Source organism: Danio rerio, chromosome 2, assembly GCF_049306965.1.
Source record: "Danio rerio strain Tuebingen ecotype United States chromosome 2, GRCz12tu, whole genome shotgun sequence".
NCBI classification, from domain to species: Eukaryota; Metazoa; Chordata; class Actinopteri; order Cypriniformes; family Danionidae; genus Danio; species Danio rerio.
Window position 1 is genome coordinate 61,941,492 of NC_133177.1, and position 22,594 is coordinate 61,964,085.

General features: G+C 33.4%; 1 protein-coding gene and 1 long non-coding RNA gene across 5 annotated transcripts in view; both read right to left on the minus strand.

Moving 5' to 3' along the window:
- The window catches only part of si:dkeyp-68b7.12, a 45,095-nt gene extending 31,798 nt beyond the window's left edge, over positions 1–13,297 (minus strand). For 2 of the 4 annotated variants that reach the window (XM_073932192.1, XM_073932185.1), the window contains exons 1-5: positions 13,050–13,297; positions 7,804–8,032; positions 6,370–6,472; positions 4,313–4,457; positions 1,503–1,585 (exon numbers count right to left, since the gene is read on the minus strand). In XM_073932192.1, coding sequence (XP_073788293.1) covers positions 1,503–1,585; positions 4,313–4,457; positions 6,370–6,472; positions 7,804–7,891 — 419 coding nt within the window. In that variant the 5' untranslated portion in view covers positions 7,892–8,032; positions 13,050–13,297. The remainder of the gene's footprint in view (positions 1–1,502; positions 1,586–4,312; positions 4,458–6,369; positions 6,473–7,803; positions 8,033–13,049) is intronic. The other 2 variants (XM_021468383.3, XM_021468381.3) reach the window with 2 other exon arrangements.
- A 3,225-nt stretch (positions 13,298–16,522) lies between these two features.
- LOC141379218 (uncharacterized) lies at positions 16,523–20,506 on the minus strand. The gene is made up of 5 exons (XR_012395414.1): positions 20,236–20,506; positions 20,023–20,094; positions 19,697–19,770; positions 19,064–19,135; positions 16,523–17,224 (listed from the first exon to the last, which is right to left on the minus strand). It is a non-coding gene; the product is annotated as an uncharacterized lncRNA (long non-coding RNA).
- Positions 20,507–22,594: the final 2,088 nt, after the last annotated feature.

Consider the following 22,594-nt stretch of genomic DNA (forward strand, 5'->3'; position numbering starts at 1 on the left):
GATTTTGTTGGTACTGTGACGACCCCATCTACAATCAGAACATAAACAAAACATAAACTGAATATAACCTGATTATAACCTGAACCTAACTAGATTATAATCAAAACATAACCTGAACTTAACCTGAATATAACCAAAACATAACCATAAAATAATCAGAACACAACCACACCATATCCTGAACCCAACCAGAATATAACCAGAACATAACATAAATATGACCTTAATATAACCAGAAAACATAATGAATATGACCTGAATATAACAAAAACATATCATGAATATGACCTGAATATAACCAGAACATAACCTGAACATGACCTGAATATAACCAGAACATATCCAGATCATATGCAGAATATGACCAAAACATAACATGAATATAACCTGAATATAACCAGAATATAACAAAAACATAACATGAATATAACCAAAACATATCATGAAAATGACCTGAATATAACCAGAACATATCCAGATCATATGCAGAATATAACCAGAACATAGCATGAATATAACATGAATATAACCACAACATATCCAGAATATAACAAAAACATAACCTGAATATAACCAAAACAAATCATGAATATGACCTGGTTATAACAAAAACATATCCAGACCATATCCAGAATATAACCAGAACATAACCAGATATCCAAAATATAACAAAAACATAACATGAATATAAACAGAACATAACCTGAATATGACCTGAATATAACCAGAACATATCCAGATCATATGCAGAATATAGCCAGAACATAACATGAATATAACCTGAATATAACCAGAATATAACAAAAACATAACATGAATATAACCTGAATATAACCAGAATATAACCAAAACATATCATGAATATGACCTGAATATAACCAGAACATATCCAGATCATATGCAGAATATAACAAGAACATAACATGAATATAACCTGAATATAACCAGAACATATCATGAACATGACCTGAATATAATCAAAACTTATCATGAATATAACCTGAACATAACCAGAACATATCCAGAATATAACAAGAACATAACATGAATATAACCTGAATGTAACCAGAACATATCATGAATATGACCTGAATATAACTAGAACATATGCAGACCATATCTAGACAAAACATTAATATGACCAGAACATAACCTGAACATAACCAGAACATAAATTAAATATGATCAAAACATAACCAGAATATAATCAGAACACAACCTAAACATAACCTGAATATAACCAGAAGATATCCAGACATAACCTAACCGGAATACAACATGAACATAACCTGCCGCAGAACAGGTTAGTAGTGCAATGTAACATACCATGGTGCCAGAGATAGTTTAAAGCTAACTTTGCGGTACCTAAAACTCAGGATTTGTGCAAACCAAACTTAACTGCCTAACCAGCTAATCTAGCTTCATGGTACCAGCCCCAGCAGAGCTTTGTTTTTTGTGCATGTTTGACATTATGGTGAACAGGTTTATAATCTGCAGCTGACCTGTAATGAGGAGCTGGTAAATCCTTCAGAACTTCTCGAATCTTCACCAACCTCTCGTCCTCCAGCTGAACCGCCACTGCATCCTGATAATTATACAGCACATGTTTAATAACTTCTGTTGACAAATGTTCTTGCCAACAGGTAAACAGAAGGCAGACATATGACAACAAGCAGATTAAGAATAAAGGGGAGTTACCTCCGTCAAGCTGGCACCCCATAAAAATGAATAATCCCCAAAACTATGCCATACCATTTGTGCCACAAAAATGGACGCTTGTGCTGGTTTGGTGTCTGAGATATTAATCAGTATTGTTTTGATTGTGTGACGTCACATTCTGCCCCATGTTGCTTAAGTCGATCCAAATCAGCACAGTTCGTTTGTGCTCGATATGTGCCATCAAAACAAACGCAGTGTCTATTTTGCTTGTTTAGATATAGGGCCTGACCAAAATATTTCAGAAGCAGTGTGCGAATTACAGGGAGGTTTCGGGGGGATTGACCCTCCTAATTAAAGCTTGATCCCCCCCTGAGGGACTTTAAAACAAGATGTATGGGGGGTCAGCCCTTTAATAGTAAAGGCTGGTTTATACTTCTACACCGAGTGATTGGCGTGACCAGGGATTTACATTAACACCCGCCAACCCGCCAAATGCGGGTAGATTTCGGCGGTGGCGGGTAAGACAGACACTCCCACTAGCCACTTTGGCTGGTTGAAAATAATTTCCACAGATAATAATTCTTAAAAGCAGGGTTCGACAATAAGGATGGTCCAATATGCATGCACAGGCGATCGAGAAGCAACACGACTAACAAAAATAATTGCGTTCGCAACTTCGCACGAGCAGTAGGTGAATACCGAATGAGAGGATAATCACTCGCGCTAACAGCTGAGGTGATGCGCGCGACTGTTTATAACGCGTGCACGCTCCCGTTTCCTTTTGTGAAGCAACTGAGTCTAGAAATACAACTGATGCGATTGATTCTCTTTCAAATAGACTGAACAAAAAGGGAGGAGCATGCACCCACAGTCCTGCAGCTTTCCAGAGTTCCAGAGTTGACTTATTGTAGGCAGCGCCAGTTGCACCATTCTTTAAAAAGATCATTTATGGGTCTATCATTAACCATGCATGTGTGATCATCCTTTCATTATCACACAGTATGTTTTTTACCTGCTTTCTTTTGCATTAATATGGTTTAATTATCTTTTTTTTACTATAACATTGCTTTAATAGGAGAATAACTCCCCATTTATGTGTAGTTAACTGGTGATCTGGGACCTTTAGCCAGGACACATGACTGTGCATATGTTTTGTTAAATAAAAAGTTTAGTATTCAGCCATATTTTGCATGTTTTCACATATTTAAAATGTGTGGCTAAGAAATAATTAACTTTATTTATGGTGTGGTCAGAGATAAATTGGGTAAATCCTTCATTTTGGGCTCTGAAAATTATGAAAACTAATTGAAATATATGAAACCCTGAGCCATCTACTCATGATTATTGAGCAAGCACAAAAAAGTGAAATGAATGAGGAGGCATGTAGAGATAACGCAAACTCTAAATCAAGTCATTTTAGCATGTCAAAGTCATATTTATGTGTATAAAATATATTTTCTCAACAATAAAATTGTGGCTAATGAAAATGGTGAGTGGCTAGTACTGTTGTAAAACTACTAGCCACAGTGGCTGGTGGTCAAAAAAAGTAAATGTTAAGCCCTGGGCGTGACCCAAGGTGCATGCCTTGTGCGTAGTCATGCATTTATATTCTGCGTGCTGTTTGTGTTGCACTGCAATAACTTATCAGAAACACTAGTAGACAGTAGGCAAAGAGCTTGGAATGACCAAGTGGCGACACTCAATAGATCGTTTAATTGCAGCAGCAGCGCCCAGCCACAGCCCCGGATTCCGCCATTTTGGAGTGAAAGCGATCGACTGTCCATTGATCTTATTGCTGTTGCGATGGCGATCAGCTGCTTTGTTTTTATTTGTTTATTTAAAAAGTGCATTAAAGATACAACCTGAAAGACGACAATACAACACTTACCATCACAATCATCAGCACTTTTAATAGTTTATTTTACACACTTATAATATGCTGCTGCTCTATTGGAGTTTTCATTCCAACATGGCCGCCGCGCCATCTAGTGGCTCTTCCCCAAACTGCACTAGAGTGTCGCCTCTTGGTGATTCTAAGCTATTTGCAGTAGGTGTTAATTTTCCTCTGTGCTCAGTTTCTTTGCTGGTGTTTTGTTTTTTCTGAACTCTTCCTTAATGTAGAAGAGGCAGGAGCCGGCGGACGTGCAACAACTTTAATCGTGAGGTAAACACAAAACAAAACTCTCCACCTGGAGCTCCTTCACGGGACTCCGCACTTGTAAACACTCGCTCCATCAGGCTTGCGGCTCTCAGCATAGCCCACGCTCATCACCGCTACCAAGCCGGCCAATCACAGAGCTTGCACTACGTGTCGTTGAGATGTGTAGTAACATTTTTGGAGAATCAGCCATGACCAGGGGTCTGCGACCGTGTGAAGGCTGCGCTGGACCATACAGTATGGTTGCACTTAACGAAATAGCTTTCTCTGATCTCTGATCTATATCATAAATATTAATAAATAAATACTGTAAATATAAATATACATTTGAAAACATATACATTTTATTCGTAAGTCGTAAATTTGATTCACTGAAGCATGTATTACCAAACTACTACCAAAAAAGCTGACCACCCCGATCGTCAATGTATAATTGCACACTGCACAAACCAGTACATCTCAAATTAAAGATTAAATGAGGCAATAGAGACTCACGGCGAAGCGGTCGTACAGCTCGTATGTGAGCAGAGGGTTTGGTAATTCTCTGAAATAAGCTTTGCAGAGCGAACTGACGCAGTGAATGTCCTGCAGATACACCTCCTTATAGAGATCCGGAGAGCCTTCGCTGTCAAACTCACTCCTGAAAACACACACACACACACACACACACACACGTCAGTCAGACATTTTGGGCATCCTTTACACTAAAGCTTTTTTGTTTTAAAAAGCATTCGTTTTGTATTATTGCACCTTATAACTCTAATAATCTTACAACTATACTATTTTATTTTGGTTAACATGTCAATGCTCTTAAAAATAAAAGTTTCAAATGTGGGATGATCCATGTAGGGCTGCACCATATATCATTTCTGCATCAATACCGCAATGTGAAAATCTGCAATAGTTTCAGGATGTCAAGCAATTTCAAGAGAATTTTAACCCAAATGTACCCAAATTAAACTTGAATTCAGGTTTTAGGTTAGGTTTTAAATTTAAGACACAAGAAATGATAAAGTTTGCCACTTTAACAAATTATATATATATATATATATATATATATACTCTAACGGCTAATGGACAGACGGCTGCTTCTCACTCAGGGCTGCTGATTATGTTAATGAGGGGGAGACGTATTCCATATATATATGGAACTACATATGATATAAAAAAATAAAACTAATATAAGTCTGTACCATGATGGCGATTTAACAAAACTCTAGATTGTAGAATTAGATTTGAGTTGACAAAACCAAACTTGTGGATTCAGGCTTTGTTGGTACTGTGACGACCCTGGTCATCAACTTTCTTGGTTAACTCAGATTAGTTAAGTTTAAACAAAAGATGATCTGGTTACATATCCTTAAACTTATCTGGGCATTTCACATAACCTGCTTTCTTGAATACCCCCAAAACATAACCTGTACGTAATCTGAACATCTTAATATAACCAAAACAACTTGAATATGACATGAATATAACCTGAACATAATCAAAACATAACCTGAATAAAACTAAATCATCACCAGAACATATAATGAATATAACCTGAACATAACCAGATTATAGCCTGAATAAAATCTAAACCTATAGCCAGAATACAATCAGAACATAAACAAAAAATAAACTGAACATAACCTGATTATAACCTAAACCTAACCAGATTATAATCAAAACATAACATGAATATGACCTGAATATAACCAGAACAAATCCAGACCATATCCAAAATATAACCTGAATATATCAAGAACATATCATGAATATGACCTGAATATAACTAGAACATATACAGACCATATCCAAAATATAACAAAAACATAACATGAATATAACCAGAACTTAACATGAACATGACCTGAATATAACCAGAACATATCCAGACCATATCCAAAATATTACAAAAACAAAACATGAATATAACCAGAACATTACATAAATTTGACCTTGATATAATCAAAACTTATCATGAATATGACCTAAATATAACCAGAACATATCCAGATCATATTCAGAATATAACAAGAACAAAACATGAATATAACCAGAACATATCAAGAATATAACAAAAACATATCATGAATATAACCTGAATACAATTCAAACTTATCATGAATATGACCTGAGCATAAACAGAACATAAATTAAATATAATAAAAAAATAACCAGAATATAATCAGAACACAACCTAAACATAACCTTAATATAACCAGAAGATATCCAGACCTAAACCTAGTGGGCGGGGCCTTCCCCCTCCGATGCCAAAGGGAGAATGTCAATCAAAGGGTTTCTGTAGGCTGTTTTTATCAAGTCTGATTATAACAAATACAGTTAACCATTAGACATTAGACCATTAGAGGCTGGAGATATTCACACACATACACACACACACTACTGGGTCTAAGCCCTCCATAAAAGTGTTTTTTTGCATAATAGGTGCTCTTTAACTCCAGTGTGTGTGTGTGTACGTGTTTGTGTGTGTGTGTACGTGTGTGTGTGTGAGTGTGTGTGTGTGTGTGTGTGTATGTGTGTGTCTGTGTGTGTGTGTTGATCACCTGAGCTTCTGTGTGTTGGATGAGACACCAGACAGTCTGTAAATGCCGTCCACGATGCCGTGTTTCTCGATGAACTCACTGCAGCTGCGCAGAACCTGAGGAACTGATGCAGGACAGCAGACGTGAGTGAGCACAAGTGCTGTCAAACCATTCATCAGGATCCAAAATGAAAGTTTATATTTACAGAATATATTTGTGCATAGATGTGTGTGTGTTTTTTTTGTGGATAAATAAATGCATGACATGCATATACACTACCGGCCAAAAGCTTTGGGTCAATTTTTTTTAAACATTAATTTTATTTAATAATTTACAGACAATTATTTTGTCATCAAGGCGGCGTTACATGTTTTTAAAAAAAGTTAAATTGTTAAATATTTATTCATTAAATGTTATATTTATTTTTTATATATATTTTATAGATATTTATTACTCATTGTATGTTAGTTTTAAATGAAATTGTTACTTTAGTCATTATTGCTTTTATACTTTTACCATTCATAATAATAATAATAATAATAATAATAATAATAATAATAATAATAATAATAATGATAACATTAATAATAATAATAATAATAATAATAATAACATTAATAATAATAATAACAACATTAATAATAATAATAACATTAATAATATTAATAATAATAACATTAATAATAACAATAATAATAACATTAATAATAATAATAACATTAATAATAATAACAACAATAATAATGATAATAATAATAAAAATATTAATAATATCATTAAAAATAATAATAATAATAATAACAATAATAATAACATTATTAACAACAACATTAATAATAATCATAATAATAATGATAATAATATTAAATAATATTAACAATAACAACAACAATAAGAATAACATTAATCATAATATACAATAATAATAATAACATAAATAATAATCATAATATCAACAATAATTATAATAGTATGCATTAATAATAATAACAATAATAATAACATTAATAATAACAATAATAATTGTTATAATAATAACAATAATATTAATAGCAACATTATTAATAATAATAATAATAATAATAAAAATGCGTCAATAAAAACAATAATAATGTTAACAATAATAATAACATTAATAATAACAACAACAGCAACAATAATAATAACATTAATAATTAGGCAAGTTATTGATGGTTTGTTCTGTAGACTATCAAAAGAAATTTGCTTAAACAAGCTAATAATTTTGTCCTTAAAATGGTGTTTAAAAAAAAAACTGCTTTTATTCTAGCCGAAAAAAAACAAATTAGATTTTCTCCAGATGAACAAATATTATCAGACACACTGTGAACATTTCCTGAATCTGTTCAACATCATTTGGGAAATATTTTAAAAAGATAAATAATTTTAAAGGGGGTTTAATAATTCTGACTTCAATTGTGTGCTCTAATATCTGACCGTCCTGCGCGCTGGAGGACAGATGTTCCAGCAGGTCACATCCGAACACTTTGTCCCGTCCTCCGGGTTTTCTGCGGCCTCTCCTCATCCTCCTGTTTCTCCCGGGGCTGATATAATGATGAAGCGCTGGAGTTACTGCATCACGACCTGTTTAATCCTCATTATCAGCAGCACACACACACTTTCAGGCTTCAGCTGTAATGGAGAACACACACATATATCAATATATCTGCACAGCAAACACAGAGAGATCTCTCAAACAAAGTTATACTGGAAGATGAACTAGATTACAAGGATAGTTCAGTTGAAAAGTCTATAGATAAAGTGAACACATTTTTCTTCGGCTTAGTCGCTTATTTTATCAGGGGTCGCCACAGTGGAACGAACCGCCAACTATTCCAGCATATGTTTTACACAGCGGATGCCCTTCCAGCCACAACCTAATACTTAGAAACACCCATACACACTCATTCACACACACACTTACACTCACAGACTACAGCCAATTTCATCAATTCCCCTGTAGCGCATGTGTTTGGACTGTGGGGGAAACCGGAGAACTCGGAGGAAACCCACGCCAACATGGAGAGAACATGCAAACTCCACACAGAAACATCAACTGGCCCAGTTTTTGTTATTATTTACAATGTATTAATTTAATTTAAAATGAAAGCAATGTACTTATCTGAGGGTATTGTCTAATATTTGTTCTAGTTTTCTCACACTGATCAGCTCCTCAGAGTGTGTTTACATGTCGGAGTAAAAGCGGGAAAGCGCACAGGACACCATCATATAACAGTACATTGTGTTGCTGGGTTGTTGTTAACCCAACATTTGGTCAAATAGGGACAAATCAAATGTTGGCTTCAATGGTTTTTTTTATTTATTTATTAAAATGACATTTATTTATGAAATTTAAGATTTGTTTAATCACCATTTGGGTTTGTTCATATTTGACCCAATTTTGGATTACAACAACCCAGTATTTTGTAGAGCGGGTTAAAGAAACAGTTGGTGCCTTAAATATTTGGGTTGAATCAAATTCAATTTTCTAGTCATTTTCTTGTCTGTGTTTTACCCCAAATGGGGTTGAAATTACACCGTGTTAATCAGAGTGCAGTTTGACCAATGATTCAGAAATGCTGCAACGCTAATGTTGGGTCAAGCGGGCAAGAAAATGACTAGTAAAGTTAATTAGATTAAATCCAAAAGTTTAGGACAGTAACATTTTATTTTTACACAATCTACAAAATGATTTGCTGGTAACCCAAAATTAAGTCAAATATGGAGAAATCAAATGTTGGCTTCATTTTTTATAAATTAAATGACATTTATTCATGCAGTTTACCCACCATTTGGGTTTGTCCATGTTTGACCAAATTTTGGATTACAACAACCCAGCAGTCTGAAGAGTGTGTTAAAAAATAAATAATAGTTCCTGTCTTAAATATTTGGGTTGAATCAATTAAATTTAATAATCATTTTCTTGTCTGTGTTTTACCACAAATTGTGTTAAAATCACACCGTGTTTTTTAGAGTGCAGCTTGACAAATGATTCAGAAATGTTGCAACGTGAATGTTGGGTCAAATGTGGACAAGAAAATTACTACAGTTAAATTGATTAAATGCAAAATTTTAAGACAGAAACATCTACAAAATGATTTGTTGGTAACCCAAAATTGGGTCAAACATGGACAAATTAAATGTTGGCTTCATTTTCATTCAATTTAAATGACACACTTTCCCTACAATATGAGTTTGTCCATATTTGACCCAATTTTTTATATTACAACAACCCAGAAAATTGTGTTATAACAAATAGCTGCTGTCTTAAATTTTTGGGTTGAATCAAATTAAATTTACTAGTCAGTTTCTTGTCCATGTTTTACCACAAATGGGGTTGAAATTACACCGTGTGTTTTAGAGTGCAGCTTGACCAATGATTCAGAAATGTTGCAACTCTAATGTTGGGTCAAATGGACAAGAAAATGACTAGTGAAGTTAATTAGATTAAATCCAAATGTTTTAAGCAGAAACATCTACAAAATGATTTGCTGGTAACCCAAAATTGGGTCAAATATGGACAAATCAAATGTTGCCTTCATTTTCATTCAATTTAAATGACACTTTTTACCCACCATATGGGTTTGTCCATATTTGACCCAATTTTGGGTTACAACAATCCAGTATATTAAATAGAGTGTTAAATAGTGTCTTAAATATTTGAGTTGAATCATATTAAATTTTCTAGTCATTTTCTTGTCTGTGTTTTACACAAAACTGGGCTGAAATTACACCGTGTGTTTTAGAGTGCAGCTTGACCAGTGATTCAGAAATGCTGCAACGCTAATGTTGGGTCAAGTGGACAAGAAATGGACTAGTAAAATTAACTTGATTAAATACAAAGTTTAAGACAGAAACCTTTTCTTTTTTACAAAAAATGATTTGTTGGTCACCCAAAATTGGGTCAAATATGGACAAATCAAATGTTGCCTTCATTTTCATGAAATTTAAATGACTCTTTTTCCCCACCATATGAGTTTGTCCATATTTGACCCAATTTTGGAAAATAACAATCCAGCAGGTTGAAGATTGTGTTAAAACACATAGTTGCTGTCTTCATTTTTTGGGTTGAATCAAATTAAGTTTAATAGTCATTTTCTTCTCCATGTTTTTGGGTTGAAATTACCCAGCATTTTTTTAGAGAGCAGTTTGACTAATAATTCGGAAATGTTGCACACCCTCTCTATTTGGGGTAATTTCAGTCCAATGTTGGGTCAAATATGGGCATGAAAATGACGTAAAAGTTAATTTGATTCAAAAAATTTCATTTCTTACACAACCTACAAAATGATTTGTTCTTAACCCAAATTTTGGGTCAAGTATGGACAAATTCAACGTTGGCTTAATATTTAATTGAATTTCAATGACACTTTTTACCCACCTTTTGGGTTTTTCCATATTTGACTCAGTGTTGGGTTAACAACAACCCAGTATTCTTAGAGTGCATTTCGACTCATGTGTTTTTAAGTGTTGCAAGACACTATCAAATGCTGGGTACTTTCAGTCCAATTTTGGGTCAAATATCCCTACAGAAAAATCCAGCTTAAACCAGCCTAGGCTGGTTTGCTGGTTTTAGCTGGTCGACCAGGCTGGTTTTAGAGGGGTTTTGGCCATTTCCAGGCTGGTTTCCAGCCATTTCCAGCCTGGTCTTAGCTGGTCAGGCTGGGAGATGACAAGCTAAAACCCGCTTGACCAGCCTAGCCAGGCTAGGAGTCCAGCTAAAACCAGCTATGTCCAGCTTAAACCAGGCTGATCAAGCTGGTTTTAGCTGGATTTAGCTGGTCATTTTCCAGCCTGACCAGCTAAGACCAGGCTGGAAATGGCTGGAAACCAGCCTGGAAATGGCCAAAACCCCTCTAAAACCAGCCTGGTTGACCAGCTAAAACCAGCCAACCAGCCTAGGCTGGTTTAAGCTGGATTTTTCAGCAGGGATGGACAAGAAAATTACTTAATATATTTTTTAAATTGAATTTAAATCACACAATTTTTGATCCGCTGTTTGGGTTTGTCCATATTTGACCCAATTTTGGATTACAACAGCCCAGTATTTTGAAGAGTGTGTTAAAAATAAAACAGTTGATGTCTTAACCTTTTGGGTTGATTTAAATTAAACGTATAGTCATTTTCTTGTTTGTGTTTTTGGGTTGAAATTACCCAGCATTTCTAAAGTACAGTTTGACTGATGATCCAGAAATGTGGCAGCACCCTCTAAAAATGTGGGATAATTTTGATCCAATGTTGGGTCAAATATGGACAGGAATGTGACTGGTAAAGTTAATTTAATTCAACCCAAAAGTTTAAATCTACAAAATGATTTGTTGTTAACTCAAAATGGGTCAAATATGGAAAAATTCAACATTAGCTTAATTATTTTTTATTCTTTTGCACTGAATCAAATTAACTTTACCAGTCATGAACTAATCTTGCCCATATTTGACCCAAAATTGGATTGAAATTACCCAGCATTTGTACAATGTGTTGCAACATTTTTAAATCATTAGTCAAGCTGCACTCCAAAAAATGCTGGGTAATTTCAACCCAAGTTTGTGTAAAACACGGACAAGAAAGTTACTTAAATTTAACTTGATTCAAGCCAAAAAAATGTTGAAAACGCTCTTTAAAAAGCTGGGTTGTTGTAATCCAAAACTGGGTCAAATGTAGACAAACCCAAATGGTGGGTTGTCATTTAAATTTCATGAAAAAATGTAATTTAATGAAAATATAATGAAAAAAAATTAAGCCAAAGTTGAGTTGTCCATATTTAGCCTAATTTTGGGTTAACAACAATCCTGCATTTTTAGAGTGCAGTTTGACTAAATGTTGCAGCACTCTTTTAGAAATGCTGGGTACTTTCAGTCCAATTTGAATCAACAGTGTACAGGAAAACGCCTGGTTAAATTACATCTTTTACCCACTGTTTTGGGTTTGTCAACGTTTGACTCAATTGAGTTTTGAGTTACAACGACCCAGTATTTTTAGAGTGTGTAAAAGAATTGCTGCCCTAAATTTTTGATATATATATGTGTGTGTGTGTGTGTGTGTGTGTGTGTGTGTGTGTGTGTGTGTGTGTGTGTGTGTTCATATAATTGCCATGTATCAGATTTCTATGTGGTGCTCCTCTAATTCACAACAACAGGAAGTAGAAAACCAACACGAGCACAAAAAGGAAATGCAAAAGCAGGACAGCATCTAAACAGATCATTTAGTGGAGTGTATAATAATAATCAATAATAATCAATATAGACGTCCAGAAATGAGGGCAGGGTGGGTCGTGTGCCGATCTCGCCACCCGCTTCCTCCTCAGACATCGATTTCAGCTTTACACCCATAAAAAAACCACACCCTCAACGCTCAAATACACACTCAACAGCAAAACACACACAAAAACACACTAAAACTCAGCCCTGATCCTCACACACCATCAGCATCTTCAGCTTCTTTCTGTGTTTTTGCATTATGCTAATTTGTAACTTTACACCAACTTTGTTCCTCTTGCGGAAATGACTGATCGCATCTGAAGGCCTTGAGTGTTTTTCGCTCTCAGCATCAAATAATAGAGAACTATTCCCAACTTTGAGCTTCACTATATAACTGTAGTACAATCCAGCGTCTCTACAGGCAACAATCAAGGAATAATTACACAAATAAGAGCTCAATTAAAAAGAAACGCCTTCAGTTCTTACCTTTCTCTCTGCACCGGCACGAGCTTCAGTGTAAAGTGTGTGTGACGCAAGAAACCACTAAACTTCCCTCGCTGACTTCCTGAGTCTTTACTTTCTATCTTGATTCTCCATTTCTGATGATCTCTGTGTTTATGCATCTGCGCTACAGCTTTGACGACATCAAAAACCACGTCAAAAATGCTAATCGATGTCATGACCAAACCTTGACGTCTATTTGACATCCACACATTGATGCTGTTTTGACCATCAAAATAAAGACAGTTAGAAAGTGTTAGAAGAAAAGCTGTACTCATCTGAAAGCTTTGTTTACAAATTTACACAGAATTTCGTATTCCTACACGGAAACTACTTTGGCGTAAAAAAAATGGCAATTGATTTGATGTGTAAACCTTGACGTCTATTTAACATCTACACATTGATGCTGATTTGACCATCAAAATAAAGACATAAAAAGTGTTATAAGCAAATTGTTATTCATCTAAAAGATTCGATTTAAAATTTACACTGAATTTTGTAATACTTTGGTGTCAAAAGACATCGATTACATGTGAAAACCTTGACGTCTGTTTGACATCCAAACACTGATGCTGTTTTGACCATGAAAATAAAGACACGAAACGTATTGTAAGAAACGTTTTACTCATCTGAAATCTGTTTACAGATTTGCGCTAAATTTTGTATTCATACAATGCAAGTAAACTACTTTGGCGTCAAAAACCACATCAAATGCTAATTGATTTAACGTTAAGACCTTGACGTCTATTTGAGATCCGAACATTGATGCTGTTTTGACCATCAAAATAAAGACACAAAAAGTGTTATAGGAAAAATGTTGTTCATCTAAAAGATTCGAAAAAAATTTTACATTATATTTTGTAATACTTTGGTGTCAAAAAACATTGATTACATGTGAAAACCTTGACGTCTATTTGACATCCAAACACTGATGCTGTTTTGACCATGAAAATAAAGACACGAAACGTATTGTAAGAAACGTTTTACTCATCTGAAATCTGTTTACAGATTTGCGCTAAATTTTGTATTCATACAATGCAAGTAAACTACTTTGGCGTCAAAAACCACATCACATGCTAATTGATTTAATATCAAGACCTTGACGTCTATTTGAGATCCAAACACTGATTAAAATAAAGATGCAAAACTCATCTGAAAGCTTTCATTCTAAATTGACACTGATTTTGCACTACTTTGGCGTAGAAAAAACATTAAAACTGCATAGATTAGATGTGACAGTCAAATTTGTCCACATATGACGTCTATTTGACATCCACACATTGATGCCTTTTTTGACCATCAAAAGACACAAAAATTGTTATAAAATATGAAATGCTTAATTATATAAAAGCTTCAATTCAAAATCCTAATTTCACACTGATTTTTGTACTAATTAAAGCATTAAAAAAGCATCAGAAGTTCTAAACAATTAGATGTCTAAACCTTGATGCATTTTTACCATCAAAATAAAGACACAAAAAGTGTAATAAGTTTTACTTAACTGAAAGCTTTGATTACAAATTTATACTGAATTTTGAATTCATGCACAAAAACTACTTTGGCTTACAAAAAATGCCAGTCTTTTTTATGTCTAAACCTCGCGTCTATTTGACATCCACACATTGATGCCTTTTTGAACGTCAAATAAAAAGACGCAAAAAAGTGTTTTAGGAAAAATGTTTTTCATCTAAAAGATTTAAAATTTACCCTGAATTTTGTAATACTTTAGTGTCAAAAAAACATCACAAATGCATCGATTACGTGAAAACCTTGATGTCTATTTGACATCCACACATTGATGCCTTTTTGGCCATAAAAAGACACAAAAAGTGTTATAATATAAGACACATTTTATTCATATAAAAGCTTTAATTCAAAATTCTTCCTTTACACTGATTTTTGTACTTATTGATCATTAAAAAAGATCAGAAATTCTAAACGATTAGATGTCTAAACCTTGATGTCTATTTAACATCCAAATATTGATGCATTTTTACCATCAATTTAAAGACACAAAAAGTATCATAAGAAAAATGTTATTCATCTAAAAGAATCGATTTAAAATTTACACCGAATTTTGTAATACTTTGGTGTCAAAATACATTACAAATGCCAATCGATTTGATGTCTAAACCTTGACGTCTATTTGACATCCAAACATTGAAAGACACAAAAAGTGTTATAAGGAAAGTTTTATTTATATAAATGCTTCGATTTAAAATCCTAAATTTACACAATTCTTATACTAATTCAGCATAAAAAAACATCAAAATGCTAATCGACTTGATGTCTAAACCTTGACATCTATTTGACATCCACACATTGATGTCTGTTTGACCATCAAAATATACACAAAAAGTGTTATAAGAAAGGTTTATACATCTGAAAACTTTGATTAAAACTTTACACTAATTTTGTGCTACTTTGTCATCAAAAACATAAAAAATACATTGATTTGACGTCTCAACCTTGACATCTATTTGAAATCCAAATATTGATGCAATTTTTAACATGAAAATAAAGACATAAAAAGTATTATAAGAAAAGTTTTACATATCTGAAAGCTTTAATTACAAATTTATACAGAATTTTGTTTTCATATCTGCAAACTATTTGCCGTAAAAACACCAATCGATTTGATGTGTAAACCTTGACGTCTATTTAACATCCACACATTGCTGCCTTTTTGACCATCAAATTAAAGACACAAAAAGTGTTATAATATAGGTATATGAAAGCTTCAACTGAAAAGCCTAAATTTTCACAGATTTTTGTAGTACCTGGGTGTAAAAAAAACATGAAAAATGCCAATTGATAAGATGTGAAAACCTTGACATCTATTTGACTTGACATCCAAACAATGATGCTCTTTTGATCATCAAAATAAAGACACAAAAGGTGCTATAATATAGGAAAGGTTTCAAACATCTGAAAAGTTTGATTCGAAATTGTAAATTTACAGTTTTTAATACAATTTTGTATTCATAAAGTGCATGTAAACTACTTTGGTGTCAAAAAAATTCTCAAAAATGTGAATTGACTAGATGTCTAAGTCTTTAAGTCTATTCGACATCCAAACTTTGATGCATAATTTACCATCAAAATAAAAACTCAAAAGGTTTTATTTATCTGAAAGCTTTGATTACAAATTTGTACAGAATTTTGCATTCATACAATGCATGTAAACTATTTTGGCATAAAAAAAGCGATTGATTTGATGTCTAAACCTTGACGTCTATTTGACATCCAAACGTTGATGCTTTTTTGACCATCGAAGTAAAATAGTTTCATTTATCTGAAAGCTTCAATTCAGAATACCAAATTTACACTGACTTTGTGCTACTTTGGCGTCAGAAAAAACATAAAAATTGCGTTGATTAGATGTCTAAATCTTGATGTCTATATGACATCCACACATTGATGCATTTTTGACCATCGAAATGAAGACAAAAAGCATTATAGTATAAGATAAATTTTATTTATTTGAAAGCTTTGATTCAAAATTCGAAATTTATACTGAATTCTGTATTCATACAATGCATGTAAACAACTTTGGCATAAACAAACACATCATAAACGCTAATCGATTAGATGCCTAAACCATATTTGACATCCAAACATTGGTGCTCTCTTGACCATCAAAATAAAGACACAAAATGTGTTATAATATAAGAAAAGTTTGATTTATCTGAAGCTTTGATTTGAAATTTTAATGTTACACTTAACTTTGTATTCATACAATGCATGTGAATTATAATTACACTGAATTTTGCCAACAATCCTCATCCTCGGAGTGAAAAGGTCTGCTGGATCATACTGGAAAGTATTACAATCTGTAGAAGATGCTGAACAACTGAAAGATCTGCAGGTCAAGGAGGATTTTTTAGAAGACTGCAGAAGTTTACGTGTTCAGAACAAACTCATAAAGAAACTCATCAACAACCAGCACAAAGCAGAAGTAGATCATTAAGAGACCACAACAGTTAAAAAACCAAGGGTTCACAAACTTTTGCACAGGTATAGATGTTTTGTCTTGTGAACATCTTACTCCAGTCAGTGTGAAATAAAAAATGCCATGTATTGTCTAATGATCTTTTTAACCAATTCTGCAAGGGGGTCACAAACTTTTGCACACCACTGTATAAATGACCTTTAGAAACCTGAAACCAAGAAACGCATATGGAGTCAGTAAATAAAATAAAAATAAAGAAAGCACTCATTTGACATGAACTAAGATTTTCAGTTCATTCAAAACAGCTGATGTGGAGCGTCACCACACGCAATAATCAAAAATACCAATAATATTCAGAGAACTGATACTGAAGCAGGAGCAGAAGTGGCACATCTTCATTTATAATGCTTATCAAGGTACTACAATGTGCTTTAAAAGAGTTGCATTGACTAATCATGGAATATATCAAAGACAACATGGAATATCCATTGAAAATTCAATAAACAAATTGGCATTTCAACCAACATTGGCATTTCTATGGTACAGCATGTCAAAAAAGCATATATATATATATATATATATATATATATATATATATATATATATATATATATATATATATATATATATATATATATATATATATATATATATTTATTTATTTATTTATTTATATTATAATAAAAATATAATATAGTAAAAATTATAATAAAAAATATAAAAATAGGGGTTTTCTTGGCCATTTACCGCATTAGATCAATGCTATTATTTTACAAATGAGAATTAAAAACATGGTATTGCAATGTTATGGCCATGGCATAATTTTGTTTACTTTATTCTGTATAGATATGCCACGTACCTTTGACATTTTCCATGGAAACACAAAGCAAGTCTTTGAAAGACCTTAAAGTACCACAAAAATACTATGGTAAGTGAATATGGTAATCGTTTAATACCATTGCACATTTGCTGTGTTATTTTTTCTACATGGTACCACATAAATACACATTAGTTTGTCTTGATTGGTTTTTCAGGGGAAAGACCATGTTTCCATTGAAAGAAAACAATCAAAACAAACTCAAATCTGTGTTTTTATATCGTACCAAGCACAAAAAAACACAATATGTAAGAAAAAATGGCAAGGAAGTAGAAGATCTTAATGAAGATGTTTATTTAGCATAGCAGTCTCAGAGTACAAGCAGTACTCTGGTTTCAGCTGCGTCAGAATAAATCCTGAACATTGTTAAACTCAAACCTTTCAAACAGTTTTAATTTACTGCTTTTAGATGTTAATGAAGTCACTCCTTGGCTATCGGCATGCACAGCTGTTCTCTGTATGTTAATGCAGTTTCGTCACCTCATTGTCTGAGATGGTTTTCTGTGTCCACAGCCATCCCCAGTCTACAATTCCTACCATTTGCAGGATAATAAATTGTTGAGTTGTCTTCTCTATTAAATTTAGGGGAAATGCACCATTTAGAGTGGAAGTTATAGGTCAAGACAGACTAATTTCTTACAGTACCATATATACCATAGTTTTGAATTATTACAATATTCACTTCATATAGCACTTCCCCTAAAAAAAGCTCAAATGTGTATTTATATACCATGCACAGAAAAAAAAAACAATATATCAAATGCACAATGATACTGAGTGATTACCATATTCACTTACCATAGTATTGCATAGTAGTGTGTTCCATAGTATGGAATTGCAATGTATTTCAAAAGATTTATAATGGAAAATGTCCAAAAAGGATGGGATTCTCATTGGAAAACCAATCAAAACAAACTCAACTATATAATTATGTGGTATACTTAAAAAACAATACACCAAATGTACAATGCTATTGAATGATAACCATATTTACTAACCATATAGTCTTTACATTGAACTTGAATTGTATTAACATGGAAATGTCCAAAAAAAAAAGAGACATTTACATTGGAAAACCAATCAAAACAAACTTAAATATGTATTTATGTGGTACCATGTACAGAAAACACAGTATATACCAAATGTACAATGATTGCCATGATCACTTACCACAGTATTTTCATGCTATGTCGAGGTACTTAGACATTTCATGGAAAATGTTGAAGATACATGGCGTTTCTACTGAAAAAGCAATATGAATAAACAAAATTAGGCATTTAATTGCAACCATGCCCAAAAACATTGCAATAGCATGTTTTTAAATAATTCACAAGTATTTGACAGAACTGCATTGCCCTAAAGGGATACAAACAAACAAAAGCACTGAAAACATCTAAATCCATGTAAATGTCCATTTTTGTTGTCCAACACTTTCACAATTGTTTTCTCTACATTTCTTCAGTATCAAAAAAGACTGATCCGCCTCAACCAGAGTTGCCAAGTCCCGGGTTTACCCGTGGAACTGGGTTATAAATGTGAAGGTTGTTTCCATGGATTAAAGACTTCCGGTTTCTATGGATTATTGTACTGTTTATGAGCAGTCATCAGTTTAAAATCAAATAACAAACGTAAACATTTCAATTATTTATTTCTCCAGGGTTAGACAATTGTTTAATTATTTGTTCTTAAGAATATACACACATAACATAGACAGACAGACAGACAGACAGACAGACAGACAGACAGACAGACAGACTGACTGACTGACTGACTGACTGACTGACTGATTGATTGATAACTTACCATAGTGTTTTTATGGTACGTCAAGGTACTTAAAAGACTTGCTTTGTGGAAAATGTCAAAGATACATGGCATTTCTACAGAAAAAAAAGGCAATAAAATAAACAAAATTAGGCATTTAATTGCTACCATGCCCAAAAACATTGCAATAGCATGTTTTAAAATAGTATTCTCAAGTATTTGACAGAATTTCATTGCCCTAAAGGGATAAATGTCCAAGAAAACATAGTATTTTCATTTAATATATTTTCAAATATGTATTTATATGGTGCCATGTACAGAAAACACAATATATAGCATGGCTTTTCATCATTAGAATATTAACTTACCATATTTTCATGGTACTTCAGTGGCTTGCATTATCCTGTGGTGGTAAATGTTAAAGAAGCATGGCCTTTATTCTGAAAAACAATCACAACAAACTAAATTAAGCATTTAATGAAGTCATGTGCAAAAACTCTACACTGTGACATGTAAATATAAAAAAAACTATTCAGAAATGAATTAAGAGGCATGTTTTTCATTGTATTTCTCATGCTTACATTTGGAATGACTTGAAATTTATTAACAACAAAATGGGGTGTAAGATAGAAATGTCTTTATTTGATCAGTTGCTTTAATCTGATAAGGATATTTTTAATTCATGTTTTTAGGAAAGTGCCATATTCAAACTGTTCCCGTTTTATAGATGACTTGAAAATATAGAAATCACGAAACAAAAGCACTAAAAACATCTAAATCCATGTAAATGTCCATTTTTGTTGTCCAGCACTTTCACAAAGGTTTCTCAAAATTTCTTCAGTATCAAAAATGACTGATCCGCCTCCACCAGGGTTGCCAAGTCCCGGGTTTACCCGTGGAACTGGGTCATAGATATATACACTAGATATCGCATAGGGACCCTGAGCATGCGTCAATAGCGCCGCCACATTGGTACAGTGCTCCCAGGACAAATGTCATTCAACCGCACTAGTCAAGACAGTGTTATTACGTGAAGATGCGGGACTTTAGCGCTGTCTACGAGTGTAGTAACGAGCAAACAAAGAAATCAAAGCACAAAGGCAGAACATTTCATAGGTAATATTAAGTTTTTTTTCTGTTTTTGTATGTTCTGAACTCTTGTGCTAATCAGGTAACGTTATTGATGATAACAGTCACTTACTGCATTCACCATACGGCAAAGCAGCTCCAACTCGCACTAAACACTCGGCTTATGCTAGTTTTGTTTAATAAAATCAGCAAACAATGCAAAAGAAATATGACAACGAGATGCTGCGCTGCCAGAAACTTGTATTATTGTCGGCTAACGTTAGTGAAAGAGTCGTTCGGGGGATTCATTCACAAACTAATCGCTCTCTCCGTCAGTATGAGCAGTGAAAGCAGGAGAGGAGCTGTGTTTCAGGACATGATTAGATCAAATTTAACGAGATATATCCAGCTGCAGGCCCGCAGCACACACGTTTTAGGCACACACAATCTAGGACACACGATTTAGGCAAACCATATATGGTCGCCACCTATTGAATTTCACAAGTATGGTTTCTCATTTCAGTCATTTTTAATATTATATCGTTACGATCATTTTAACATCTCTGCAGTTTCTGAACTCAAATTATGTAAAAATAATTGGTTAAAGACAATTATGACTTTATTCATGTGTCCACAGACAGAAAGAAATCATAGACCGTCTAATGTTGGATTAAGTGTAATAAATTAATTCAAGATCTTAATATTATCATACTTGGTTAAAATCACTTTGTTGTAAAATATAAAAAGCAAACAATAATATGTCACTTTAAAATAAATTAGCCTACTATAGTTAATCATTCAAACAATATATATAAATATATATATTCAAATTAGATCTTTTAGCAAGGCCAGCAAACAAGTATCTGCTATATTATTGTCAGATAATGACTGATCAGCTATAATGACTGATTAAAAACTCTTCAGTCTATATTGAATGGCGATCGGAAACAATGCTCCCCATTCGGCTGTCTCGATTGCAATATTTGTGAAATAAAGTAAAGTAAACACTATTGTTTATTGTGTACAATATTTATTAACCACATATATCAAAATATATCGATGACGATGTTCAAAAAGACGTTAATAACACAACATCCGTCGTAACCATATATGGTTTGCCTAGATTGTGTGTCCTAGTGTGTGCCTAAAACGTGTGTGGTTCTGCGGGCCTGCAGCTGGATATTATTGAATTTAACAGGGAGGGTGAATAGTACATTTCTGTACACACAAACACAAGCTTTTTGTCAGGAATGCCCGTGCGGTCACTGATCCATCAATGTAGAAAAGTGATGTCAAATTATAATTTTCGTAATTAGAAAAAAAAAAAAAAACATACTAACATCCAGGAAAACTCCCGATCACAGATATATGTGTATATGTGTATATCTCTGGCTTTGGATGGCCACAGTCCTCCACTACCTTGGTCCCGCATTCATTTCAAAGGAGCGCTACCCTGTAGCAAGATGGCGGCGCTATTGACGCATTCCGTCCAATAGACAACAATAGGCCAGGCGACATCTAGTGTATATATCTATGGAACTGGGTTATATAAGTGAAAGTTGTTTCCATGGATTAAAGACTTCACATTTCTACGGATTATTGTACTGTTTATGAGCAGTCATCAGTTTAAAATCAAATAACCAACTAAAACATTTCAATTATTTCTCCAGGGTTAGACAATTGTTTGATTAACATAGATAGATAGATAGATAGATAGATAGATAGATAGATAGATAGATAGATAGATAGATAGATAGATAGATAGATAGATAGATAGATAGATAGATAGATAGATAGATAGATAGATAGATAGTCCGTTTTTGCTGTCCAGCACTTTCATAAATGGTTTCTCAGAATTTCTTCAGTATCAAA